Source organism: Phyllobates terribilis, unplaced genomic scaffold (assembly GCF_046119375.1).
Source record: "Phyllobates terribilis strain yellow unplaced genomic scaffold, ASM4611937v1 Scaffold_11__3_contigs__length_659146591, whole genome shotgun sequence".
Classification (NCBI taxonomy): Eukaryota; Metazoa; Chordata; class Amphibia; order Anura; family Dendrobatidae; genus Phyllobates; species Phyllobates terribilis.
The window spans coordinates 470813686-470837172 of NW_027362771.1; the positions used below are offsets into that span (position 1 = coordinate 470813686).

Consider the following 23487-nt stretch of genomic DNA (forward strand, 5'->3'; position numbering starts at 1 on the left):
AGTTCTCCCTGATGTTAGGAACAACCTCTCTGCCCATTGCCTTCAAAATTGTGTGCAAGTATACCTAGAATTGATGTTTCGCAGTTAAACGGTGGTCACACCAAATATTGATTTGATTTACACTTGTTTATCAATTACCCTAAATTTGCATTTTGTTATGTGCCCACGTAGCATTTTACAAGCGTTTATGCTGCGGAATTTCTGCAGCATAAACGCTTGGGAAACGCTTGGTAATCAGACGCCCATGGTCCCCAATGACAAGCCGCAATGTCAATGCCCATGCTGCGGTATAAACTTTTTTTTTTTTTTTTACCATTCTTATTCTTTTTTTTAAACTATTTGTCACACTGTATAAATCAATGCCGGTTGCATGAATTTATATAGTGTGACCAAGTTTTCAAGCACTTTTCCAAGTGATGCTAAAATCGCTTGGAAAAGCTCTTGATAACCCGCATGCAGAAATGCATGCAAAAACACTTGACAAACGCTTCTACCTGGCAGGAAAAACGCATGTAAAAGCCGCATGCGTTTTTCCTGCCAGGGAGAAGCGGAAAAAATATGCAGCATTTCTGCATCGTGGGCACTTAGCCTAAGTGAATAAACACTTCTATTTTTGAAAGCATTCATACTTTGCAGTATGTTTTTCACACCTGCCTAAAACAATTGCTCAGTAATGTAAATATTTATGTACATACAGGGTCCTGCATATCAATTTGCTTATTTGTAATAATATATTAAATATATTAGAGATGAGTGAACAATTTGCAGTAGCTTTGTCCAGCAATCACATCATTAGTTCATGGCTGCTGAACAGGAGCCCTGCAAACCTTCTCCTACCACCTCATCTGATTAGTCCAAGGCCAGCAGCCTCATTGCTACTTACTTAGCTACTGGTCCAAGGTCCTGTAAATCGATTTACTAATCTGTGTATGTGTGTATAATAAATATGTACAGACATATACACACACAGCGTGTGAAATAAGTGTTGAGCACATTAATTTCTAAGTAAATATATTCCTAAAAGGTGCTATTGACATGAAATTCTCACCAGATGTCAGTAACAACCCATCCAATCCACACAGGCAAAGAAATAAAAATTGAACTCTTTGGATGCTATAATACACATCATGGTTGGAGGCCAAAAGGCAATGCATATCACCCCAAAAACACCATACCAACAGTGAAGTTTGGACGTGGGACATCATGGTGTGGGGCTGTTTTTCAGCATACAGCACTCGCAAACTTCATCTACTTGAAGGAAGGATGAATGGACAAATGTAGAGACATTCTTGATAAAAGTCTGCTGCCATCTACCGGGATGATGAAGTTGAAATGAGGGTGGACATTTCAGCAAAATAATGATCCCAAACACACAGCCAAGGAAACTCTCAATTGGTTTCAGCGAAAGAAAAAAAAGCTGCTAGAATGGCCCAGCCAATCACCTGGCCTGAAGCCAATAGAAAATGTATGGAAGGTACTAAAGGTCAGAGTTCATAGAAGGAGCCTACAGAAGCTTCAGGATTGAAGCACGTTTGTGTGGAAGAATGGGACAAAATCATACCAGAGCAATGCATGGAACTAGTTTCTCCATACAGAAGGCATCTTGAAGCTGTCATCACCAACAAAGGCTTTTGTATGAAGTATTAATTACATTTCAGTAAGTGTGTTCGATACTTTTTCCATGTCATTTTTCATTATTACACAACTTAATTTATGGACATCTATGGTTTAATTTCTTTTCCTGTGTGGATTGGATGGGTTGTTACCAATATCTGGTGAGAATTTCATGTCAATATAACCTTTAGAAATATATTTACTTAGAAAATTGGTGTTCAATACTTATTTCCGCACGTACACTCCTCACTCTTGTAGCCAATTTTTATTATGAAATTGTTAGGACTCTAATTCTAAAGACTATTTTCTAATGCGTGTGTCTTTATAGGTACCTCTGTGACTATTCCTACTATATCTCCTTGCACTGTGGATCAGGAAAAGCCATGTTTATTCATGTTCCACCATTAAGTGAAATCATAACAGCAGAGCTACTGGGAAATGCCTTGCAAAGAATTATCCAAGAGACACTGAAACAGCTAAGCCACTTATGTGAATGACAGCAGAAAATATCTGGGTATAATCAATCAGAATCATAGTACAAATCCATTTAGAGAATCTGAGAAAAAAAATTTTCATTTATACAAAAGGAATGCAGGTTCTATGTCTCCCAAAAAATGAATAGTTAATAAAAAATTTAAAAAATTAACTTAAACTGTAGGGGGCCAAATGCGCTCATCTCACTGATTAAAAAATTTTTTGTACAAATAAACATCCAACATTGGTTACATAAACAACTGTAATGCCTTATTCACATGTCAGTCTGTGCCATGGACAGATTATATATTCTATGGGGCTTTCACATGTCAGTTCTTTTTTGTTGACCAAAGACATAATGGTGCAAAGTCCTACTCTTGCCCATTTTGCAGGTCAAACAGCTCACTTGGTCCTGCTGTGAATTCACTAAGCCTCAGGTCCAGGTGGGCACACGGACCCTAGGCGTTGATGCAGCTTCATTGGGGACACATGGAACAGTGAGGATTTGGACAAACTGTAATCTCATGAGCTGATGAAGTGGAATCAAGCAGGGATGAATTCAAGTTTAAGCACAAATGGTAGAGCACACCAAACATAGGATTCTGGAGTCTCAATCCCAAGACACAGGTGTGTGTGTAAATAGGCCTAGGGTGATAATGTCATTCATCCACGCCAGGCAGCTTGCAAAACCAGACATGGAGCACATCAGATGGCAGCAGACCAAGGGTAAGGAAGTGGAGCCTGGGATACCCAGGACAGTTGTGTAACAAGAACAAGTTAATGGGTCATTCTATCAAAAATGGGCTGATTCACAGGATGCCATGCTGTTGGTACCCCCCAGCCGTCAGATATAATCTACAGAAGAATGGGTTCAATTAATCTGTAGCTCCACTGTAGGTAAAATGAAGAATAACCGTTCCTATCAAAATCAATGGGCTGTCTAGGTAATGCAAGTATGTACAGAGTCTTGTAGGGCAAGAAGTTCTTTATAACCACTCTTCTCATTGGTAAGATTAAACATTGTGACTCTTAATGGTGGGCCTGCCTTTATTAGAGGGATTTTCCCCATGTCCTTTCTTCAGCAGCACACTGCACCTCCTGCTTGCTCAGAGCAGTATGGTCTTGATGATTGAACAACTCAGGCCGGCAGCAAGGTTACACTGCTGGCTCAAACTGTACACTCTCCATTGTGCAAGGAGAGGGAGCTTTACCTCTGCAGCATCGGAGGAGCACAGGAGCACTGAAGCTGGCTGAATACAACTAGCTTCAGAGCAGCGCTTGCAAGCTCTATAGCAAAGAGCTTGTAAGTGCTGTGCTCCTTCCTTAGGAGACCTGTCACTGCTCATAGATGGCAAAGGTGGCCATTACCCTAGGCAACCAGCAGAAAGGAAAATTTAAAATCCCTTCATTCTTGAGAACGAAAAGGCTTTCCAATAAAAGGTGAACTGCAAAAGTTTGTCTTTGCAAGCACTTTACCATTTTACACACATTAAAAGTTAAAAAACCCTTTGAAGATGGAAATGATCTAAAGTGTAGACATACAAAACATAAAGAAGTAAATTCAACAAAAATGCATACAGATTTATTTTATTTAACTTAACTCTTGTAGTACTGGAACTACTAGAAAAAAAGCAGAGTAAGAGAAACTAAACTGCCTTAGGTTCAGCCATTCAAAATAGACAAAGTTTCTTTTTTTTCCAATAATGTAAAGAATTTAGATTATATAGCAAGAACAGGAATAAATTCTTACAACAGAATATACAAAAAACATTTTGAAAACTTTTTCTTATCTACTGATTCATTTAATATAAACACAGGAATATCTTATGAATAATTTACACACAGCATGTAATTTTTATGTAACAAATTGACCATGTTTTTTTTTTTACTTTTTTGCGTTACTTTTTCTTAAACAAGAACATTTGGAAAAAAAATCCATTTATATTATTTTTATTTATTAGCAATGCATCAATTCCATAGTTTTTTGTTTTTTTTTTTGTTATTTCCAGAGGTAGTGATCATCTCTGGCCAGTACTTTTTCTTTCTGAAGCCTTACTGGATTGAAAAGCAGAAAAACTGATAATACCTTTGACAACATTAAGTGAACCCGCTGAAGCAGGTTAAACCAAGTTGGCATCAAAATCATTTCCATATTCTGATCGGATCTTTCCTCGGCTGTATTTAAGGTTTGTTCCAAATAGCATTCCAAACATTAAAAATGTCTTTACAAACCTGCCGATATATACCTGCCTAAATCTTTTCTCAAAACCTCCAATTCTGCTGCCATCCAGTAAAGGTTGGTATATCCATTGCGTTAACTGTAGTATACAGTAAAAGTGAAATGACCAGTATAGCTCTTAATGTATTCCAATGAAACTAGAGGGTTGTGTTAAAATAAAAAAATAAAAAGGGTATAATATATCTTAAATTATAATATGGAGCAGAGGATACAGAACTGTACATTTATAACAATTAGTATTTGACAAAAAGTTAATTGTCACTTTTTGGCATTTCATAAAGCTCAGAAACCAAAGACATAGTAGTGTATTTATGTGGATATACATTATATACAAACTAGGACAGAAACAAACAAGGAGCTATAAGCGCAGCTAACAGGAATACACATTCAATAATCTTGTCATTGTAGTAATGCAGCGAGACAAATAGGAGTGTTACCTGTAAACCAGAATCTTAAATATTCTACCCGTAATCTACTGGACCTGGTAGTCCCGTTGAAAAACGCTAATCAATAAATAGTAAATAATGCAAGACCATTTCAGAAAGACAAAATATGAACTAGTGTGCATGGACTTGGGAGTTTGGCACTAGTGTATGGGGGTGGTTCTTATAGAATAAGATATTAGGTAGAAGAAGCATTGCCAAGTACTCCATTGTATGGGCCCAAATCAGAAGTGAACGGAGCGCTCCTTCATAGCCTAGCTGGGAACTGCAAGCCATGCCTAATGTTGTGTTTATATGTAGATGCTGGCTGCTCCCTTTACATTTACAGTTCCACTTGTATTTTTGATATGTATTGTCCTCCTATTTGAGCAAAAGCTGTAGAGCTAAAAATCCACTTCATAGAGGTTCATTAGTCAAAGCATATTGATAATATTTTAGATAGGTGTTACCTTAAAAAGGTTATCCGAGATTAGGAGGGGGGTCTGATTACACCCCAGAAATAGTGCCTCTCTTGTCCATAGGCCATTTCTGCTATTGCAGCTCATCCCCACTCAAGTTAACAGGGCTGAGTTGCAGTACCAGACACGGAGGTCCGTTTCTGAAAAACAGCACACTTTTTTTTCTTTATTCCTAGTCCTGGAGAACCCCTGTAATACAACAGCTTTCACTCATTTTCATGACAGCTGTCCAACCGCCTACCAGAACCACCACTCCTTATGCCTGATGTGCAGAACAACAGGCAAGGTATTTCTCCGGTCCATTCATTTTAACTGGAGAACCTCGAAGGTTTACTTTTTGTCCCAATGCAAGGTTGGGAGTATTAACTAATTCCTTAAAGAAATTGGTAAAAGAGGCTCATATTTAGTTATAATCATACAACTTCTATCATCTAGCTATTCACCAAGACAACAAAATTAAATACGCAATTTAATGCATTTTACGAAATAATGAAACTGGTATGTTATAAGTATCACATAGCCAATAAGTGTTATAATAGTAGTTTTGTGTACTCTTGTGTAACACCCCTTTCTCATTTTTGAGTGTCCAAGGACATTCCTAACCGGGGACGATACAAGTGCCTTTGGGGAGAACATTGGACGACAACAACACGGAGCAACAGGTTCACAAAACGTTATTAAAAAGAAAAAAAAAAAAAAATCAGTTCTGTATCTCCTGCTCCTCAGTCAACACATGTCCGGTCACCTGAACACACAAGGTATCAGTTTGGGACGGACAATCACAACATTGAATGGATGCTACATATTACCTTATACTTTACCAAATGGGATAGGATTCAGATTTTACTTCCTTAAAGGGGTGTTCTAATCACTGACCTTCAGGAGCGGATTACTTCCCAGCCTCCCGACTACCTGCCTCTCAGGGGACAGTGCACTCTTGATTGACAGTTCATGCCAGTGGCACGGTTTAGCCGCTGGTCCAAACTCTGATCTCCGATGCTGTAAGCAGAAGCAGACTTACCTCTGAAGCATGGGAGCATAGCTGGACTAAAGCTCGCCAGACCCTCTGATCTGCTAGCTTCAGAGCAGCGCTTACAAGCTCAATTAGTAAGTTTAGAAATGGTGAGCCTCTTTGTCTAGGAAACCAGCCACAGCTAACTGTCTGCAGCAAGTGGCCGATTACCTAGGTAATGAGCAGTGAACAAAATTTTTATTAAGTAATTTGCTACGTTTACCCCTTTAAAGACCTTTGTGTTATACGTCAGGCTTGTGATATATGGGTGACTTCAAATACTACACCCTCTATAACAAATTGCAATTTTTTTTTTGTTTTTTTGCAACTGAAATATATTCTATGGCTGAACTGCGCTTATAAGATCACGGGCCGGCCATAGAGTAAGTTCTTTGAAAGGATGATTGGTCCCTGATGATCTTGGTAGTGTGATCTTGCTACTAGAAATTGCCCATACATCTTAAGCTTTGTACAACAGACACGTCGTTCAGTCAGTTTGTGCCACAATATTTCATGTACACAACCATCTGAACAAGTCTCGCAGGTACTGATTGAATGGCAATCAGAAGTGAATAAAGCTTTACTGTAAACAGTCTATATCACTTGTGGCCACATAAAAGGCATATGTACGTACATTATTATGGAGAATATATTCATGAGCGCCACCTGTCCTGTCAAGATAACTCTGCTGCTGTTCATCTTTGGGGTAGAGATCAATTAAAAAGGAAGTTTCAGTCCTAGAAGACATTACTTGAAACTGGCTAACATAATATTGGCTGTAAAACCACGACAAAGGCATGATGATAAAATCGCTATTTAGCTCCTTACTGACCTAGGCAGAAATAGATGCTTAGAGGGGTTTCTAAGGCTGAATATCCAATGGATAGTTGATAAATATCTGAGGCTGCAACGACCGGCCCAGCACACGCTTGTGGGCTCCCTAATCTCCGAATCTCACATTAAGCACCTGTCCAGTGGGTAGGTGATAAATGCTTCATGCAGTGATCCTCTAATGCAGGGTTCCCCAACTCCAGTCCTCAAGGCCCACCAACAGGTCATGTTTTCAGGATTTCCTTAGTATTGCACAGGTGATGGAATTATTGCCTGTGCAGGTGATGCAATTATCACCTATGTAATACTAAGGAAATCCTGAAAACATGACCTGTTGGTGGGCCTTGAGGACTGGAGTTGGGGAACCCTGCTCTAATGGACGATTCATGGAGACCGGCATTTAGGACGTCTGACTATGAACAGAGTGCTGGAGCAAGATGCACCAAATTCATTATAGGGGTGTGCGTCACCACAAGAAAGGTGCTCTAGTCAACGACTGGTGCACACGTCTGTCGTAATTGTCAAGAGTTTTTTTTTTTTAGCATAAACTACAGTGAATTTTTGTGGCCAAGTTCAGCCATGCCCCTTCCCAACTAAGCTATGCCCGCTTTTCAAAAAGCGGGCAGAGCTGGCCAGCCATGGCATAAAACTGCCAAGTGTCTCCAAATTTAACATTTCAAGTATTTTTTTAATTACAGAAAACTGGCAAACACTGCTTGATGAATCACAGTCGTTGTGTTTTAGCCTCAGGAAAAGAAACAATCCACTAACAATGGAGTTCGGTGTAAAAATGCACTACTGAAATAAGCATGCTCTAAAGCATCTTGCATAGTAAGTATTGGTAAGTGATGTATCCTACCTATGCAAAACCAGAGGCAGCATTTTATAGCTTGGAATTTGGCCTGTAAATTCAATATAATTGACATTTTGCCTGACATATCAGCAGGACTTGTCCCTACAGCAGTGGGAGCAATCTGAAAGTACAGGGGGCGACAGATTATTGTATGACCACCAAGAAGCCTGATGGTACATTTGCAAGATTAAATCCCTCTGATTGCCAGGGTTTTTTCTCAACCAGGACCAAATGGGTCAATTCTGCTATTAACACTGAATTAGGGAATGGCAGTTTTGTAAAGACCCTCCATAGGTGGAAAACCTTCACTGACTGCCACCTCTAAAGCAAGTTACGTTCTGCTTTTGGGGACCAAGATCCCTACTAGCCATAAGTAAGTGACAATCACTGTACGAGAGGGGTAAACCCAGACCCCATCATTCCTACAGGATCTATGCAGCTAATTCAATTAGGAGTGCTCAATATTCGCTCTTGATTTTGGACAGAAAGTTTTGTAGCTGAAGCCATTTTGTGAAAGTAATTTTCTAATATACATCCAATAATACAATTTGCTTTTTTTTTTTTTTTTCTTTAACATAACCCTCATAGTTTATTGACAACTGAGGAATCGGTTTAGCAGTATGTGCGACAGAGAGAGAGGGGGGTGAGGCAATCGACATGTCATGAGGTCCTCACCATGCCAAGGAGGTGCACATCATTGTGAAATAAGCAAAAAAAAGACCTTTTGACCTTAAGGAAACCAAACCACATCAAACTTCAGTACAGTAGGATATTACCCCTTCCTTACTAAAGAGAACTGGGCAAATGCCCGTACAGTCGCTGAGCCCAAATATCCGATTAGAAACCAATTACATTCGGAGTATTGCTAAGACTTGGGATGCTATTTTTTTGTCTTCTCTGCCCCTACCAGCTGATAATAAGAGTAACTTGCATAGAAGATTCCCAGCTGTAAGGCCTTACCTAGAAAAAGCAGCATAAGTTCTACCAAGATGCCAGAAAGCTAGAGTATCAAAGGTTGTCCTAAGGAAAGCAGAAAATATAAGGTTAAATCCAAGTGATATGTCCTATCTGCACTGTAATATAATGATGCAGCTAGAATCTAAAAATGTTCTGGGAAAACTTGAGGCTGATTGCATACATGTGGTTCAGGCACCATTTGCAAAACTGGCAATGGATTTCAAAAGGGGCGACAAAGACAGCATTATCCTTTGATATATACTTGGCATCTGTTCCAGGTTTTCCAAGCTTAAACCATGACTGGACCACAAGTGTATGAGCCTGGCCTAAAACCTTAAAGGCTACCTGACCTTCTGCAATAAGGTTGGTTTCTAGTAAACAGACAAGCAGCATATTGGTTAGGAGCAGAAGATGCTTAAACCATAAAATACCCTTATAAATCATATAGTAATACTTATATGCAGACATAAATGAACGCTGCCTATAGAGTATATACATCCCTGCCTACGTGAGCCCTATTGAACGAGTTGACGTCTAAGATCCGTACATTTACTTCAATGTACCAAGCCAGGAACACATGACGTTTTCTTACGAAAAGCGGACAACCTTTGACTCTCCAGTAATCGAGCTTCATGGTGGTTTTATTCAGCTACAGCCGGAGAGGTGAATTTTCACCACAACTTTAACTAAAGAGATGGCTCTTTTGCCTCGGAAATAAGCATCCACATAAAAGGCTAGACTTCAAGAACGATGGTTCCTTTACGTAACATTAAACAGCACATCGCTCAGTACCACCAATATTCCCCAGCGCACCCCAACATACCCCCAGGGAATTGGAATGGCAGATCACCTCTCCCTCCTCTCTGTAACAGCATTTTGTGGCTTGAGTAGTGTATGAGGTTACCGGTTTTATGGTTTATTGTCAACTGCTGAAAAGTGAGAGATGTACTTTTTTTTCATATTTTTATATATATATATATGTTTATATATAGATATTTACACATATAAAAAATAAAAGAGTGAGGTAGATAAATGTTTGGGAAAAAATATTGAAACCTGTCCCCTGTCATTTACAAAGAAAAAAAAAAAAGAAAAGAAACTATTTCAATACACAAGAATATGTTGGGGCATTTTTTACAGTGACCAAAACCAATGAGAACAATAAATTAGAAAATGAAAAAAAAAAAAAGAAATCCTACATAGAATACCTTCTTAGATTTAGGGGCTGCAGGGTAAGGACAATATACAAGATGAGATCAGATGCAGCAGGAAAACATCAAGCGTTACTACAGACATTCATGTTTTTCTTATGCAGACACAAAAACCTGTGAGTTAGTTACAGAAATGTTAAAAAGTGAAAAACTTCTCCACCCCAAAGCCAATATCGGTGGGATCACTAACAATGGGTGACCACCAAATTGCTAAAAGCCATAGAAGCAAATCGGGTCACTTTCCTCCATGTGTACCGCTCATTTGAAAATGCTGTGGCTAAAATAATAGGGATATCCATTATATACGATTTACCAAATCGCTCCAGGAACAGCCAAAGGGATCTGCTATCCCATATGAATGCCCTCAGAACCCATTATCAAGCTATAGCAGCAGACAGCACCTGCAGATAAGTCACGCACAATTTAGCATGTCCTACAGATTACCTGCTCTGTCCTACAAAGTTATTTTGCTAAAGACAATATATTAGGAAATTGCTCAGGCCGACAGCTGATCGGCTACGTTGTACTACTCCCTGCGGTGCTTCTGCTAGGATCTAGACCATATGTGTTACAGAATTGCTTATAATGACATCCCATAGTACTTTAGCCACAAACTTTAAGACTAAAGATGAACACTTACAGATTTTCTGCTTTATTATGGGGCAGCATAAACTATTTCTCTACGGGAGAAGCTTTCGCAGAATCAATGCTACCAACTTTTCAGACTTATAGGCTCAGTCTTAGACTAGCCTCCTCCCTATGTTTAGGTAACGCACCTTTTCTCTAAAACGGGATATCACTGGGGAGGTCCAGATATTTGACCACCACCAATCAGAAAGTGATGGCATATTACGAGGACATGCCATCACTATGATGGAAACCCCCCCCCCCTAAAGTATGGAAATTATCCCACATCCATAAAACACAAGGATAACTTCCTGATCAGTGGGAGTCCAAATTTAGGGACCTGCACAGATTCTGAAAATGGGGCTCTGCATAGCTCAATATGAATGGGGTAGAAGTTACGTATGCGTATCTCTGCTCTGTTAATTCTCTATAAGACTGCCAAAGATAGCCGGGTACTGCACTTGGCCATCTCCAGCAGTCACAGAGAATGAATGGAGCGGAAGTGCACAGCTCAACCTACACTCCAGTCATAAGGTGCTCTGCAGTGCCCTAGTCTAGAGTTCGGTGCAGGTCCTCAGTGATCAGGAAACTATCCTCTCTATTCCATGGGAAGGAGATAAAGGGATTGTGCCAAGTAAAGAAGTTAAGTGCATCAATAGTAGTAGAGTTATCAGATTAATTCATATGGATACAGCACATTTTTGCAGCATGCAATGCTTGAAAGTTGGTATTTTGGTCTAAATGTGGATTAAGGTCAAGTTTTTAAGCAAGTGGCAATGCATATGAATATGGCTGTTTGATATGACTGAACCTGCTCACAGTACAAGTTTATCTCAATTTACCATGTAACAGGAAGATATAATTGTGTATATGCCCAGACATAAGGGCTAATGCTAATATTGTATGTTGTTGCATAAGACATGAGTCCACTGAATAGAATAACATAGCATAGCTGCGTACAGAGTTCTGAATAGGATCCGTCATGAGGATTATAACTGCATTAAAATTTGCATGTCCAGTGTTAGATATTTTGTTTTTTTCCAAACATGAGAAGACGATGCACTGAGCAGTGAATGTGTGCTGCTTACCGTACCAGCTTACTAGATGGATATGTCGCAGTGCAATGCAGCAAATCTATCATTCCATTCATTGGTCAGTCTGTGATTTCTCTGGTGCACTGCTACTATATAGCTGCAGGCAGTCAGCACATTATGATCTGGAGAAATAAAGACTATGATAAGAATCCAAAGTGTCTCAGAACAGTAACTATAAGATATCTCCAGCCCATTCTATGTATGACAGACAGGACACTTCGGCGCAGCCTTCATTACAAATGCATTGCCTCCACTTCAGATTTTGCCTTTAGATACAATCCGGTAAAACAAGGTGGGCTTACTGCACTTGAAGACCGTAACGGGCTGCATGGAATCAATTTAGTTTCAAGGAATTTGGTCTGTGTATTCGATTCAGCTTGCCCTTTGGATTGAAGGGTTTTTCTAGCAAAAAATAGCTCACAAAATGTAAGATGAGCAGAATCTAAAAATTCACATAGAGATACACACAGACGACAGATGTGGAAATATGGAGCCAGTGAAATGCTCCTGGCTCTGACAACTGCAGGTAAAGGGACCAAGAGGATTCAGTAAAGATGAAACTGTATGATCATTACTTTTTTTTTCTTCACCTGAGGTTTTGCTTGACACATTGCATTATGACAGAATGGTCGCTGTGTGAGGAGAGAAAGGGACATAGGACAACAGTTACACACGTTATCATAAGACACTTGTTTTGCCCCTCCACCCTTCCGTAGACACTTCGTTAACACCTGTAGGAAACCAATCAATTAAACAAAAAATCCACAAAAAGGCATTAAACAAACATGAAAAATACTACAACTTCTTCTGTGAGGGGTGCGCAATGTGAGGGGGTGTTCTGTGTAGAAGTGGTGCAGAATGATGCAATATTCCAAAATCTCCCATCCCAGTAAATGGAAGTTTCTAGCAAAGTGTGTATAGGTGTGTGTGCCCTGTGAAGAGAGAAGCGGCTTGATAGGAACACGAGGAGATGGAAGTAGACCTGAAGGTGCATTTTTTTTACGTTTTTTTTTTTTCTATCATAGATTAAATACACAAAAAGATAAAGAAAAAATAGCAGCCTTTTTCTGTACAGACATAGATGAATATCTGAACCATAAAAAAGTTATAAAAGGGACACAAAATGTGTATGTAAATGACGCTATGACCTCACATTGAACTGTAAGGACCTTCTATAAAGTTGTTGCAAGAAAGAAAATCCCACTCATCCAACCCCCATCCAAAAAAAAAAAAAAAATTGTATATATGTATGAGGTGCAAGAAGGTATTACGGTTAGAGATGTGGAGAATCCTGGGGTTTGCAGGAAAGTCTCATAAAACATTTCCAATACAAACAGCGACCTCAAAATACCAATTAAGATGGTCTAAAATCGGTTGTGTACCAGGATACACATCCTTCAGTCAAACTTCACTGCTGAACCCTCCATAGTCGTCTGGAAAGCAAAGTTCTCCCACTTTACTATAAACGCCCTCTCCCCATTTCCTTGTGACGTGCTGTGACATTTTGCCAGTTTTCTCCAGAATGTATTACATTACATATATGTATATATTTACAGGATTATTCCACTTCCCACCTCATCACACAAAAAAACAAAAAAAATAAAATAAAATGCTCAATTTAGATAGCAAGTTCCCCATTAGACAAAAAAAAGTATTAAAGTGTGCATGGGTTTGTGATATGAAAAAGGACTTCATACATCCGCACTGTCCATGCTGTAACAAAAAAAATCTATTTGGCAAAGACTGTCAGAATTAAATAAACTTCTAGGCTGCATTATTCTTAAGCTTTACTAGTCTGTTCTATAATGAGCCTACGGTAAAAAATAGTTTCTTTGCTTTGCTCTGGCCCAAAACATAATGGGAAAGAAGTGCTTTCATCCTTGTGTGAGAGCAGGTACAGGCTTACCGTGAAACAGTTAGAGGGGGCACTGGCCTGACGTACCATGTCCTCCAGTACACCAGTGCCAACTCTGTAGGCATCTGAAGCCCAACCAGAAGAGAAAGTGGATTAGTGTTTGCACGGATACGGAGGAAACCTCCAACGTGTTAAGTCTTTGATGCACACGAGGGGCTATACTTCTACAAGTGTTCGTCAGACCTCAAGCCTGGATCAGCAGGCTGAGGATTGGGGGAGAGGTAGTGCCCTCTCGTTCTTGCGTCCCCCATTCATGTGTGCGTATGGTTGCCGCTCATCAAAGCTTGCCCGTAAGACAACTACACCTGGGCCGTTCTCGGCTTTGTGTCCTACGAGATGCTCAGATGTCTGTAAGGTACATGATGGATCCAATGGAATGCTCTCCATGTTCTCCGCCTCCAGGTCCAGCTCCTCTGTATCGGGAGGTTTGTTCTCCTCGCTATAAAAGAACGACACCTCTCTGAACGCCGGATCGAGCTCATCTTTAATGCTGCTGATTATTTCCAGGAATGAGGGCCTCATTTTAGGATTGTATTGCCAGCACATGCGCATCAACTCAAACCTAGAAAAAGAGGAAAAAAACACATCGTTTAAGGATTAAAGGAGCCCTAATACCAAAAAAGAAAAAAAAATTGCCATTAAAACTGAGAAATTTATAATTAAAATCTTCTGTCTCCCTCCTCCTGTTTTCGTCTCTGGTAGTAGGACAACTGACTGCAGCAAGAGCCTCCATGATCCCCCAAAACCGGCCGTTAAGCAGACGAGAATGGAATAGATCAGCAGAGGATTAAGCACTTTTCTCTGCAGGACATCCACAGAAATAAAGGTCATGCAAAGCGACAAAATAAAACGAGGGTGCACTTTTATCTCCGGTTTACTTGTATTATTCATTTCTAGATCTGCTATTTGTAACATTTGCTTCCTCTTAAAGCAGAACTCAATCATCTCTCCAATCCACATTGATCTAGAGCAGAAGCTCCAGCACTCCCACTAGCCTTTGTCCTTGAAGAGACCACTGCAGTCAATCACATGTGAGTGATCACATGCTGTATGAATGGTATTTGGCTCTCATAGGAGAGGTTTGATGCGGTTTGAATATTTTTTGGGTTTCAAAACTCATGGTCATACGTCCTAATAAAAAATGAGTTAAGAGATTGAGACTATTTTATACAGTGCTCTGTTCTGGTGATGTGGCTCTATAACAGGGGGGACAGTCTATATGAAGGACCTGTCCTGTCCAGCTGTAAACAGGTAACTGATGTGATTGGGGAGTGTTGAATATTTCCTCTGTGATAGAGATGCATGGATACTGACAACTTACTGCCAGCTTCCCTCACAGATTATAACTGAGCGGCAGGATTCCCAGTAGGGATACTCTCCGGCTTCATGAGCTGTGCCACTGAGGGCAGATGTCAGTGCACTCGCCGGATTAGGGACCAATGTGCCGGCACAAGATTTTGTATGCAGTGGGTGACAGCTGTTAATCAAGGAAGAGGGGTAGCTGAGACACATAAGAACAGTGGGCACAACTTTACCCATACCGCACGTAATGTCCAGAATTGATTTCGCATGGTATTTTTTTGCCAAAGTTCTGGATCCAACTGTACAGAAACAGGGGCTCCCATACTAGCAATGTACAGTATTCCCCTGGCCACTGCTATAGCAAAGGTCTGCTTTATAAATAGATACTTTTTTACTTTTATAGTTTTACTTCTCTCCCAAAGGCTGGATTCACACTCGCAGCTTTTCGTGCAGCACTTAAAATACTGCATTAAGTCAAAGCCATGAATCAATCTACAAAAAAGATGTACATTTCCACTCTTTTGCACCCACCTACATTACATCTAGAAAAAAAACCTGTTCCGTTATAGAACGAATATATAAAACATTTATGGTAATACTAATTAATGTAGCAAATGTTAGACTGTAAAACCTGACTTTAGGGTATTCCTATAGTGAATGTCAACCAAAAGTTCTGAAGAAGGCTGCCTCTTCTAGTAATAGTGTCTCTTACAAACAGGATCTCTCGCATACCCTTGCGGCCCTTCTGATGGGGTCCATGCTGGGGAATCCGGTCTGTGCTGAGAAGCCAGGCGTCTGACGAGCACACACAGCCCTGTCACTTGACGCTCCTGGAGCCATTCCGGACTGACCATGCTTCCAGCTCTTGCCATAAATGGAAGGCTTTTTAATCCCCCTCTTCCCCTCCCGTGTGGATTTAATACCTTGTTTACTGAATCTCAAGGAGGAGCAGCCTTGTGCACCGAGGAGAGGAGTCATGTGCTCTCCCGCACAACACAGCCCCATTAGGAAGGTGGATATCATTCACCTCTGATAGGTTTACAGAGAGGTGGGAGATGACCAGCGACGGCCATGTGGCACAGATATACCACGACCAGGGCGTTATCAGCCCAATAGTTATTACACAGTATTCTCTCTACACCAATGTCAGCAGCAAGGGCAGACATGCCGCATCTGCAACCCGAGATGGTCAGAGAGCTGCCACTTTATAAGAAAAATTGCATTTTCTACAGTTTACTACTTGGTAACTACATAACTTCATAGTGATTGCTATGCACTGGCAATGGGATCCATGACAGAAGGTGCTCTGTGCGTCCCCCTCTGATCAACATAGGCGTTAGATGACAAGAGGCTCAATAGTAGTATTGGCAAAAGGGGGCTGGTTACAGTCTCATCTCCATTACCCGAAATTCTAATTATTTTTGTGAAGTGTGACTATTTTGTTAGGAAATCCATAAGCGGCTACTTCTGTTCCAGACGCCCAACCACAGGACGCCATCACTGATAAACTTTGGTCTTTGATTTTCAATCATAAGCAAAGTTGGATATCAGCCGACTATGTTACGTGTCTGCAGGTGAACAGACTCTGCCGCGATGGAAGATGCGGATTTCATAAGAGGCAGCGCAGCTTGTTCCCCTCTCCCCATGTAAAACACGTGCTAGCTCAGCAAATCGAGCGTGCATGTACACAAGGCTGATGGGAGTATGGCTGTCTGCTGAACAAGCCGTAGACTGACCATTATATGGCCATGTTAATATTAAAGAGCAGGAATCTGTTACAATTTTTCTAGCTGAATATCCACGGACAGTAACAACTAAACTGATTAATAAATCTATGATTTATAATGAAGAACTGACAAGATGAGGGACTATTGTCCTCAGCAGCAGAATAAAGTGCAGCCAGGTTTTATGAGAATCCCCTAATGGACGAGTTATAAAGGCCTCCCCCCGTCTCGGGCCCCTTTACTAATGTCCCATGATACTCATCTTTCAATCGTAGTGAGCACAAAAACAAATAAACATGTTTTGCAGTCGGCTCACACAGTGTCTGAGAGTGAGTGATCACTGGAGCTCGTGCAAAAAGAAAATGCCCCGTCAGGGAGGACGGGAGCGGAGACATTGATCGAGCGTCTGCACAGACAAAGACATCAGTTCTAACAAAACTTCCCTTACTGTAGATCCGAAAAGAAGTCAGGGCACAAATACTGCAAATCACCCATCAACCTACAAATAGATTAGACTAGATCTGAAGCAATGGTGTATGCTATGCCTCCCATGCACCCAAAGTGGGTATTGCAATCTGCCTCTGTTTGCAATTCCTTTGTTTGCTTTTTTCATACTAGGAACAGACATTGAATTCATGTGAAGGACAGATCCATTACATAATGGATGCGAAGGACCCCATATAGGACAAGGGGGTCCATCTGGTTTACGTTATGGGGTCAGTTACTTCATTTAAATAAAAAAAAAATACAGCACAGCAGATTTCACCCTAAAATGGAACAGAAACAGAGTATATGTTTCAAAACACAGGTGTGAACGGAGCCTTGTCTTTCTCGATGGGGCATTCTTGATACGCTCACTTCCACTCTGGGAGATGAGTGGGCAGGTAACATCACGTCTATGGATACCTGTTGGGCGCTGTGCGCAATTGGCAGGTATCGTACACCGTGCTGTTCATTAGCGGTATCAGGAGACGTGACACCACCTGCCCACTCGGCTCCCCGTGTGGACTGTATCCAGAATGCTCCTTAAACTACAGAATGGTCTACTTTACCATCCAAACAGATGAAAAATTATAAAAGTAAGCCCTTATATAGCAAAATGTATGTATGGTGCTTTGTGAACATGAACTCCGTATGTAACTCAAGTCAGAGCCTTAATGGCATAAAAGGTCGATATTTTCCATATGACCCCTACAAGGTGTTCACAGAGTGCGGTTTTGCAGTAGTTTTTAGCAATAGTAGATTCTAAGGGAGGCAAAGCAAAAATGAATGAGTCCTCTCCTCCATTTCCCATAAAAAGTGCATGTAAACTAAGGCTGAGTTCACACGATGCGTATTTCATGCGTTTCCGCGGTGTTTTTGCAGTTGCGTAAACGCCGCGGAAACGCATGAAAAACGCATGGTAGAAGGGAAGCAATGTTCCCCAATGGAAATCCGCATGTGCTGTGCCCATGATACGGATTTTTGCGCAGCGTTAACGCTGCGGTCAAAAATCCGCAGCATGTCAATTAATTTTGCGGAAACGCGGCGATTTCGCCGCCATTGACTTGCATTAGATCGCGCCAATTCCGCAAGACTGCATCTGTACTTGCGTTATTGGCGCGTTCTAATGTGCGGATGGTACCCGGGTGTGGAGGAGAGGAGAGTCTCATCCACACCCAGGTACCATTAAAAAAGCTGTAAAAAAAAGAATAAAATAAAAAATATATATATACTTACCATCTGTCGGCCCGCGCAGCGCTCCCGCTTGGTTCCCGGCACTTGCAGTGAGTTGTAGGACCTGCGGTGACGTCAGAGTCATGTGACGGGTCACGTGACGCTGACGTCGGCAGGTCTTTCAATTCAAAGTTGCCAGCAGCCGGGAGAACGGATTGAGCAGGACAGCGCGGGCCATCGGAGGTAAGTATATACACTCTCTCGGGTCACACTATATAAATCCATGCTGTTTGCATGGATTTATATAGTGTGACCTAGTTGTCAAGCACTTTCCAGGTGATGCTAAAATCGCCTGGAAAGTGCTTGTCAATCGGCATGCGGAAACGCATGTGAATCTGCATGTGGATCCGCATGTATTTTGCAGGAAAAACGCATGCACAATCTGCATGCGTTTTTTCTGCCAGGGAGATGCAGAAATGATGCAGAAATTTTCTGCTTCATTTCTGCATCGTGTGCACATACCCTTAGTGGTCAGGCCGTGCTGACATGCTTAAATATAGGATGCAAACTGCTTTTATGTTATGACCCTGGGAGCGGGAAATGCCAAGAACATGGGTTATGTAAGCAGTAAAGTTGTACAATCTTGCAGCACCAAACTTATGCAATGCAGATTAAGCTTCATTGAATGTTTCTTGTGTATAGTTGGTGCCCTAGAGGGCAATCCATTGTGTCAGAACAGCTCTAACATCTCCTAGCACAGCAGCTGCTGCACAAAATGTGTAGCCCCCATCCACCCCGACATCTATTGCATAATACTTTGGAGAATACTATTAAAGCCATGAGGAGAAGTAATTCCTGTACAACCCACCAATTAGCTAATTTGACCACACTTAAGGCCGTCTACCTAAAAGTTGCATAACTTTTTTGTATACAGTTATTAGGTTTTAGTTACTTAATATTGGAAAACGCTTTTAATAGCTACACACATAATGCAGGTAGACAGCAGAAAGTCCATTCTAACAGCTGAAAATAAGGATAAAGAAGGGAGGACATACAGCATATCTGGACAGTTGTCTGGCTTCTCCAGGAGACCTCCTTCCATGACGAATCGGAGAACCTGCTCATTGGACATGCCGTGGTATGGCTGTTCAGCCAGTGTAGCTATCTCCCATAACACTACACCAAATGACCTACATATATGGGACAGGAAGAGGAGAGAAAGGTTATAAAAATAAATAAATATATATGATTTTTGTTTTGTTTTCATAACTGATTATATGATTTCTCATTAACACAACACATGCTACAAAAAAAAATGTAAAAAAGGATCACGCCATCAATACTACTAATTACCAGACATCAGAGTGAGTGGTGAAGACACCATCCTTGAGAGACTCTGGGGACATCCAGCGCACGGGAAGGAGACCTTTTCCTCCTTTTCGATAATAATCTGTCTCATATATGTCTCGGGTCATGCCAAAATCTGGAAGAAAAAATGTATTGGATTAAAGAGAACAAACAATCAAAGTTCCCCAAGTTTTAAAGTAGAAATGCTGAGCAGAAATATCTTTTTGGCTCCATTGCAGAGCGCATTGAAGTATTTAGTAGTCATTATCCATGTCCAAACAGTTTCTAATCCAAGGGTGTAACTAAAGGGGGAGAGAGGTGCCATTGGGCCACTTCTGCCCAGAGGAGTGATTAGCATCGCACCTCATGTGGCGTTCTGCCATGTTTCCCAGGGACAGCATTTTGCTACTCCATGAGAGTGGGATTCATCCATTCTCCGAACTGGTTGTGGGTCACAACATAAAAAGACTGAGCGGAGTGGAGAGGGAGGAGGGGCACACTGTGAGAGGACACTATGAAGAGGGGGTCCAGTAAGGAAAGGAAGCAGTGTTGGGAGGGGAGACTAAAGATGGGGACAGTGTGGCAGTTATAGCGAATAAGTGCGACAGTGTGGCGGCTATGTATTATAAGAGGAACAGTTGTGGGGGACATTGACAGAGCACAGTGACGGCAATTATTTATTCGGGGAAACCGTATGGGCAGATATTTCTATTCAGTGACATTATAACAGCACTTCTTTCTAAGGACATCGAATAGTGCAGGCTTGCGCGCGTGAGACTGCAGGCGCAGGTGTGACTGTAGGCGTGTGTGTATCATTTCCTCTGCATGATATGGGTGTATATAAGTGAGTATGTGTGTATATAAATATATTTGTGAATCAATGTTTTTCTGCTTGTAATGTCCCCCTTGCAAAGCATTTTTTCCAGCTATAGCCACCCTTTTGCATGTCCAGTGCCATTGTTTGCTTACAGGCTGCAGCGATAATATCACAATTACAGCTCATGTGACTACAACAGCCATCAGCGAGAATGCCAAGGTAGTCAATCCAAAAAAAGCCTAGTTGATTAGGTGCAGCACTCAAGTATGCTGCAGCCGTGACGACAACAATGCAGCCTGTCAACAAAGACCAGAACAGCACATTTTTGAGAAGCACTGTAGCGTGCCAAAGTCTAACAGTGTGAAATACACTCACTGTCAGGATTCGGCTCTGCTTGCCAGCTCCAGCAATAACGTGACCACTCACTCATATGCAAATTCCATACTTACGGTCACGTGTCAACTAGCTTGTCGTCCTGCTTCTCTCAATAAAGCAAGGGCTATAGTTAAATTGCATACGAGCAGTTACATGATGACTAATCAAACTGCTTAAGCTGTGTATAACAGTGGGCGAAAAACAATTTTTGCCCCCAGGTGCAGAAAAACCTAGATAGGTCAGGTAAATCCAAAGAGCTACGCAAGTAAGACTACATCACACACACCCAACTGCTACATCATTAAAACCACCTCATGCTGTCAAAACAGATTGGAGCCACCAAGGCATGGACTCTAACAGACCTCCGAAGGTGTTCTGGGGTATCAGGCACCAAGACGCTAGCAGCAGTTGCTTTAAAGAGAATCTGTCAGTAGGATGCACCCTCCTAAGCACTCTATATGGGCATGTAGGTCATAGAAAGCTGAATAAAATGATACCTTGATATCTGCAATCTGATGTCTTATTCCAGAGAAATACAGGAAAAATATATTTTCGTACAGTGTTAGGCTATGTGCCAACGTTGCTGAAATGAAGCAGAAAATTTCAGCTTCATTTCTGCAAGTCCTCTCCCGGAAAAACGCTTGCGGAACAATCCGTAGCATGGGCATAGAACTTGCGGAATCCCCTTGGGGACCATGGGGGGCGGATTACCTAGCGTTTACGCTGCGGAAATTCCGCAGCATATAAGCTTGAAAAACGCTACGTGGGCACATAGCCTTAGCCAGTAGATAGAAAAATATTAAAATTTGAGAGTCCTCAATGGTTATCTGAAAAGATGGTAACAAATAAGATTTCAAGACTACTCAGGTCTTGAAATCAGGCTTAGTATTAAATCAGTCCACTGAGGACTCAAAAGTTGATTTACATATTAAGAAAAATGTGTATTTCTCTGGAAATATAAAAAAATTTAAGATCTATGGCACAGACCTACATCTTCCTGAGAATCTGCCTCCAGAGCTCATTTTAAATGAAAGAGGACATTACCAGTGTGAGACGTGTAGATCAGGAGAGCAGACGGTCAGTCATTACATGTCTCACACTGGTAACACCCCTTTAATTTCAAACAAGCTCTGAAGGCAGATTCTCAGGGATATGCATGTCTGTCCCATAGGTCTTAAGAGCTCATTTACATATTAAGAAAAATGTGTACTTATCTGGAATAAGACATCAGATTGCAGATATCAAAGTATCATTTTATTCACCTGTCACCTACATGCCTATATAGACGGCTCAGGAGGGTGGATCCTACTGACAGATGCCCTATAAAGGATGTGTCAAACTCAAGGACCAACTATTCACTTTCCCTCGGAGGACACAGCTAGTGTAGAGCAAAGGGGATGGCACCAGCACAGGGAGCGAGTGCCATATTGGATTCTGAACTCCAGTGTGCACCTCCACACTGATGTGTTCAGCAGTTCGCAGGCACCAAACACAGCTCAGTCATACCCAAGCCCCATAGACAATCGAAATCTTGCAAATTTCACACTGGCCACTGGGACTATTCCTGTTATTTCAGGAAATCCACACATATATTATAATACAGCAATAAACAGACTGACCCTAGTCTTTGTACTGAAGCACTTAATGAGCATGTGCAAAGGTCATTGTGAAGAGAGAGGGAATAGTGTGTGTCTTGTGTTATCAGCTGTATATAAGGCTGCGTGCCCACTATGCGTTTTTCAAGCGTTTCTGCCGCGAAATTTCCGCAGCGAAAACGCTTAAAAAACGCTTGGTAATACGTGCCCCATGGTCGCCAATGATAATCCGCATGTGCTGTGCACACACTGCGGAAATTTCCGCTGCGGATTACCATTGCGGAACAATACGCAGCATGTCCATTAATTTTGCGGACACGCAGCGTAATCGTCGCCATTGACTTGCATTGGACCGCGTGACATCCGCATGACTGCATCTTTAGATGCGGATATCACACGGTTCAATGTGCGGATGGTACCCAGGTCTGGAGAAGAGGAGACTCTCATCCAGACCTGGGTACCATAGAAACTGTATAAAAAAAAAAAAAAAAAAAAAATTTAAAATAAAAAATAAAGATTATACTTACCTTCTGATGTCCCCTGGCCTCCCCAGCGATGGGTGCGATGTGTTGGGCGGCTCGCGGTGGTGTGAGGACCTGACATGACGTCATTGAGTCATGTGACAGGTCACGCAACCGCTGACGTCGGCGGTCGCGTGACCTGTCACATGACTCAATGATGTCATCGCAGGTCCTTCACACCGCCGCGAGACACCGGGGAGACTGGACGGAGCAGAGAAGGAGACCGTGGGCCATCGGAAGGTAAGTATAATCTTTATTTTTTATTTTGTACCATTCTTATTCTTAATTTTTAAACTATTACTTGGTCACTGTATAAATCCATGCCGGTTGCATGGATTTATATAGTGTGACCAAGTTGTCAAGCACTTTCCAAGTGATGCTAAAATCGCTTGGAAAAGCTCTTGATAACCCGCATGCAGAAA

General features: G+C 41.4%; 2 protein-coding genes across 5 annotated transcripts in view; one reads left to right on the forward strand and one right to left on the reverse strand.

Annotated features, from left to right (window-relative positions):
* The window catches only part of PGPEP1L (pyroglutamyl-peptidase I like), a 36518-nt gene extending 34222 nt beyond the window's left edge, over positions 1-2296 (forward strand). For 3 of the 4 annotated variants that reach the window (XM_073653329.1, XM_073653331.1, XM_073653330.1), the window contains exon 6: positions 1943-2296. In XM_073653329.1, the coding sequence (XP_073509430.1) occupies positions 1943-2111 (169 nt within the window). In that variant the 3' untranslated portion in view covers positions 2112-2296. The remainder of the gene's footprint in view (positions 1-1942) is intronic. The other variant, XM_073653328.1, reaches the window with a different exon arrangement.
* A 1368-nt stretch (positions 2297-3664) lies between these two features.
* IGF1R (insulin like growth factor 1 receptor) overlaps positions 3665-23487 on the reverse strand; it is a 161931-nt gene continuing 142108 nt past the window's right edge. The window contains exons 19-21 of the mRNA XM_073653332.1: positions 19764-19893; positions 19466-19600; positions 3665-14290 (exon numbers count right to left, since the gene is read on the reverse strand). Coding sequence (XP_073509433.1) covers positions 13924-14290; positions 19466-19600; positions 19764-19893 — 632 coding nt within the window. The 3' untranslated portion in view covers positions 3665-13923. The remainder of the gene's footprint in view (positions 14291-19465; positions 19601-19763; positions 19894-23487) is intronic.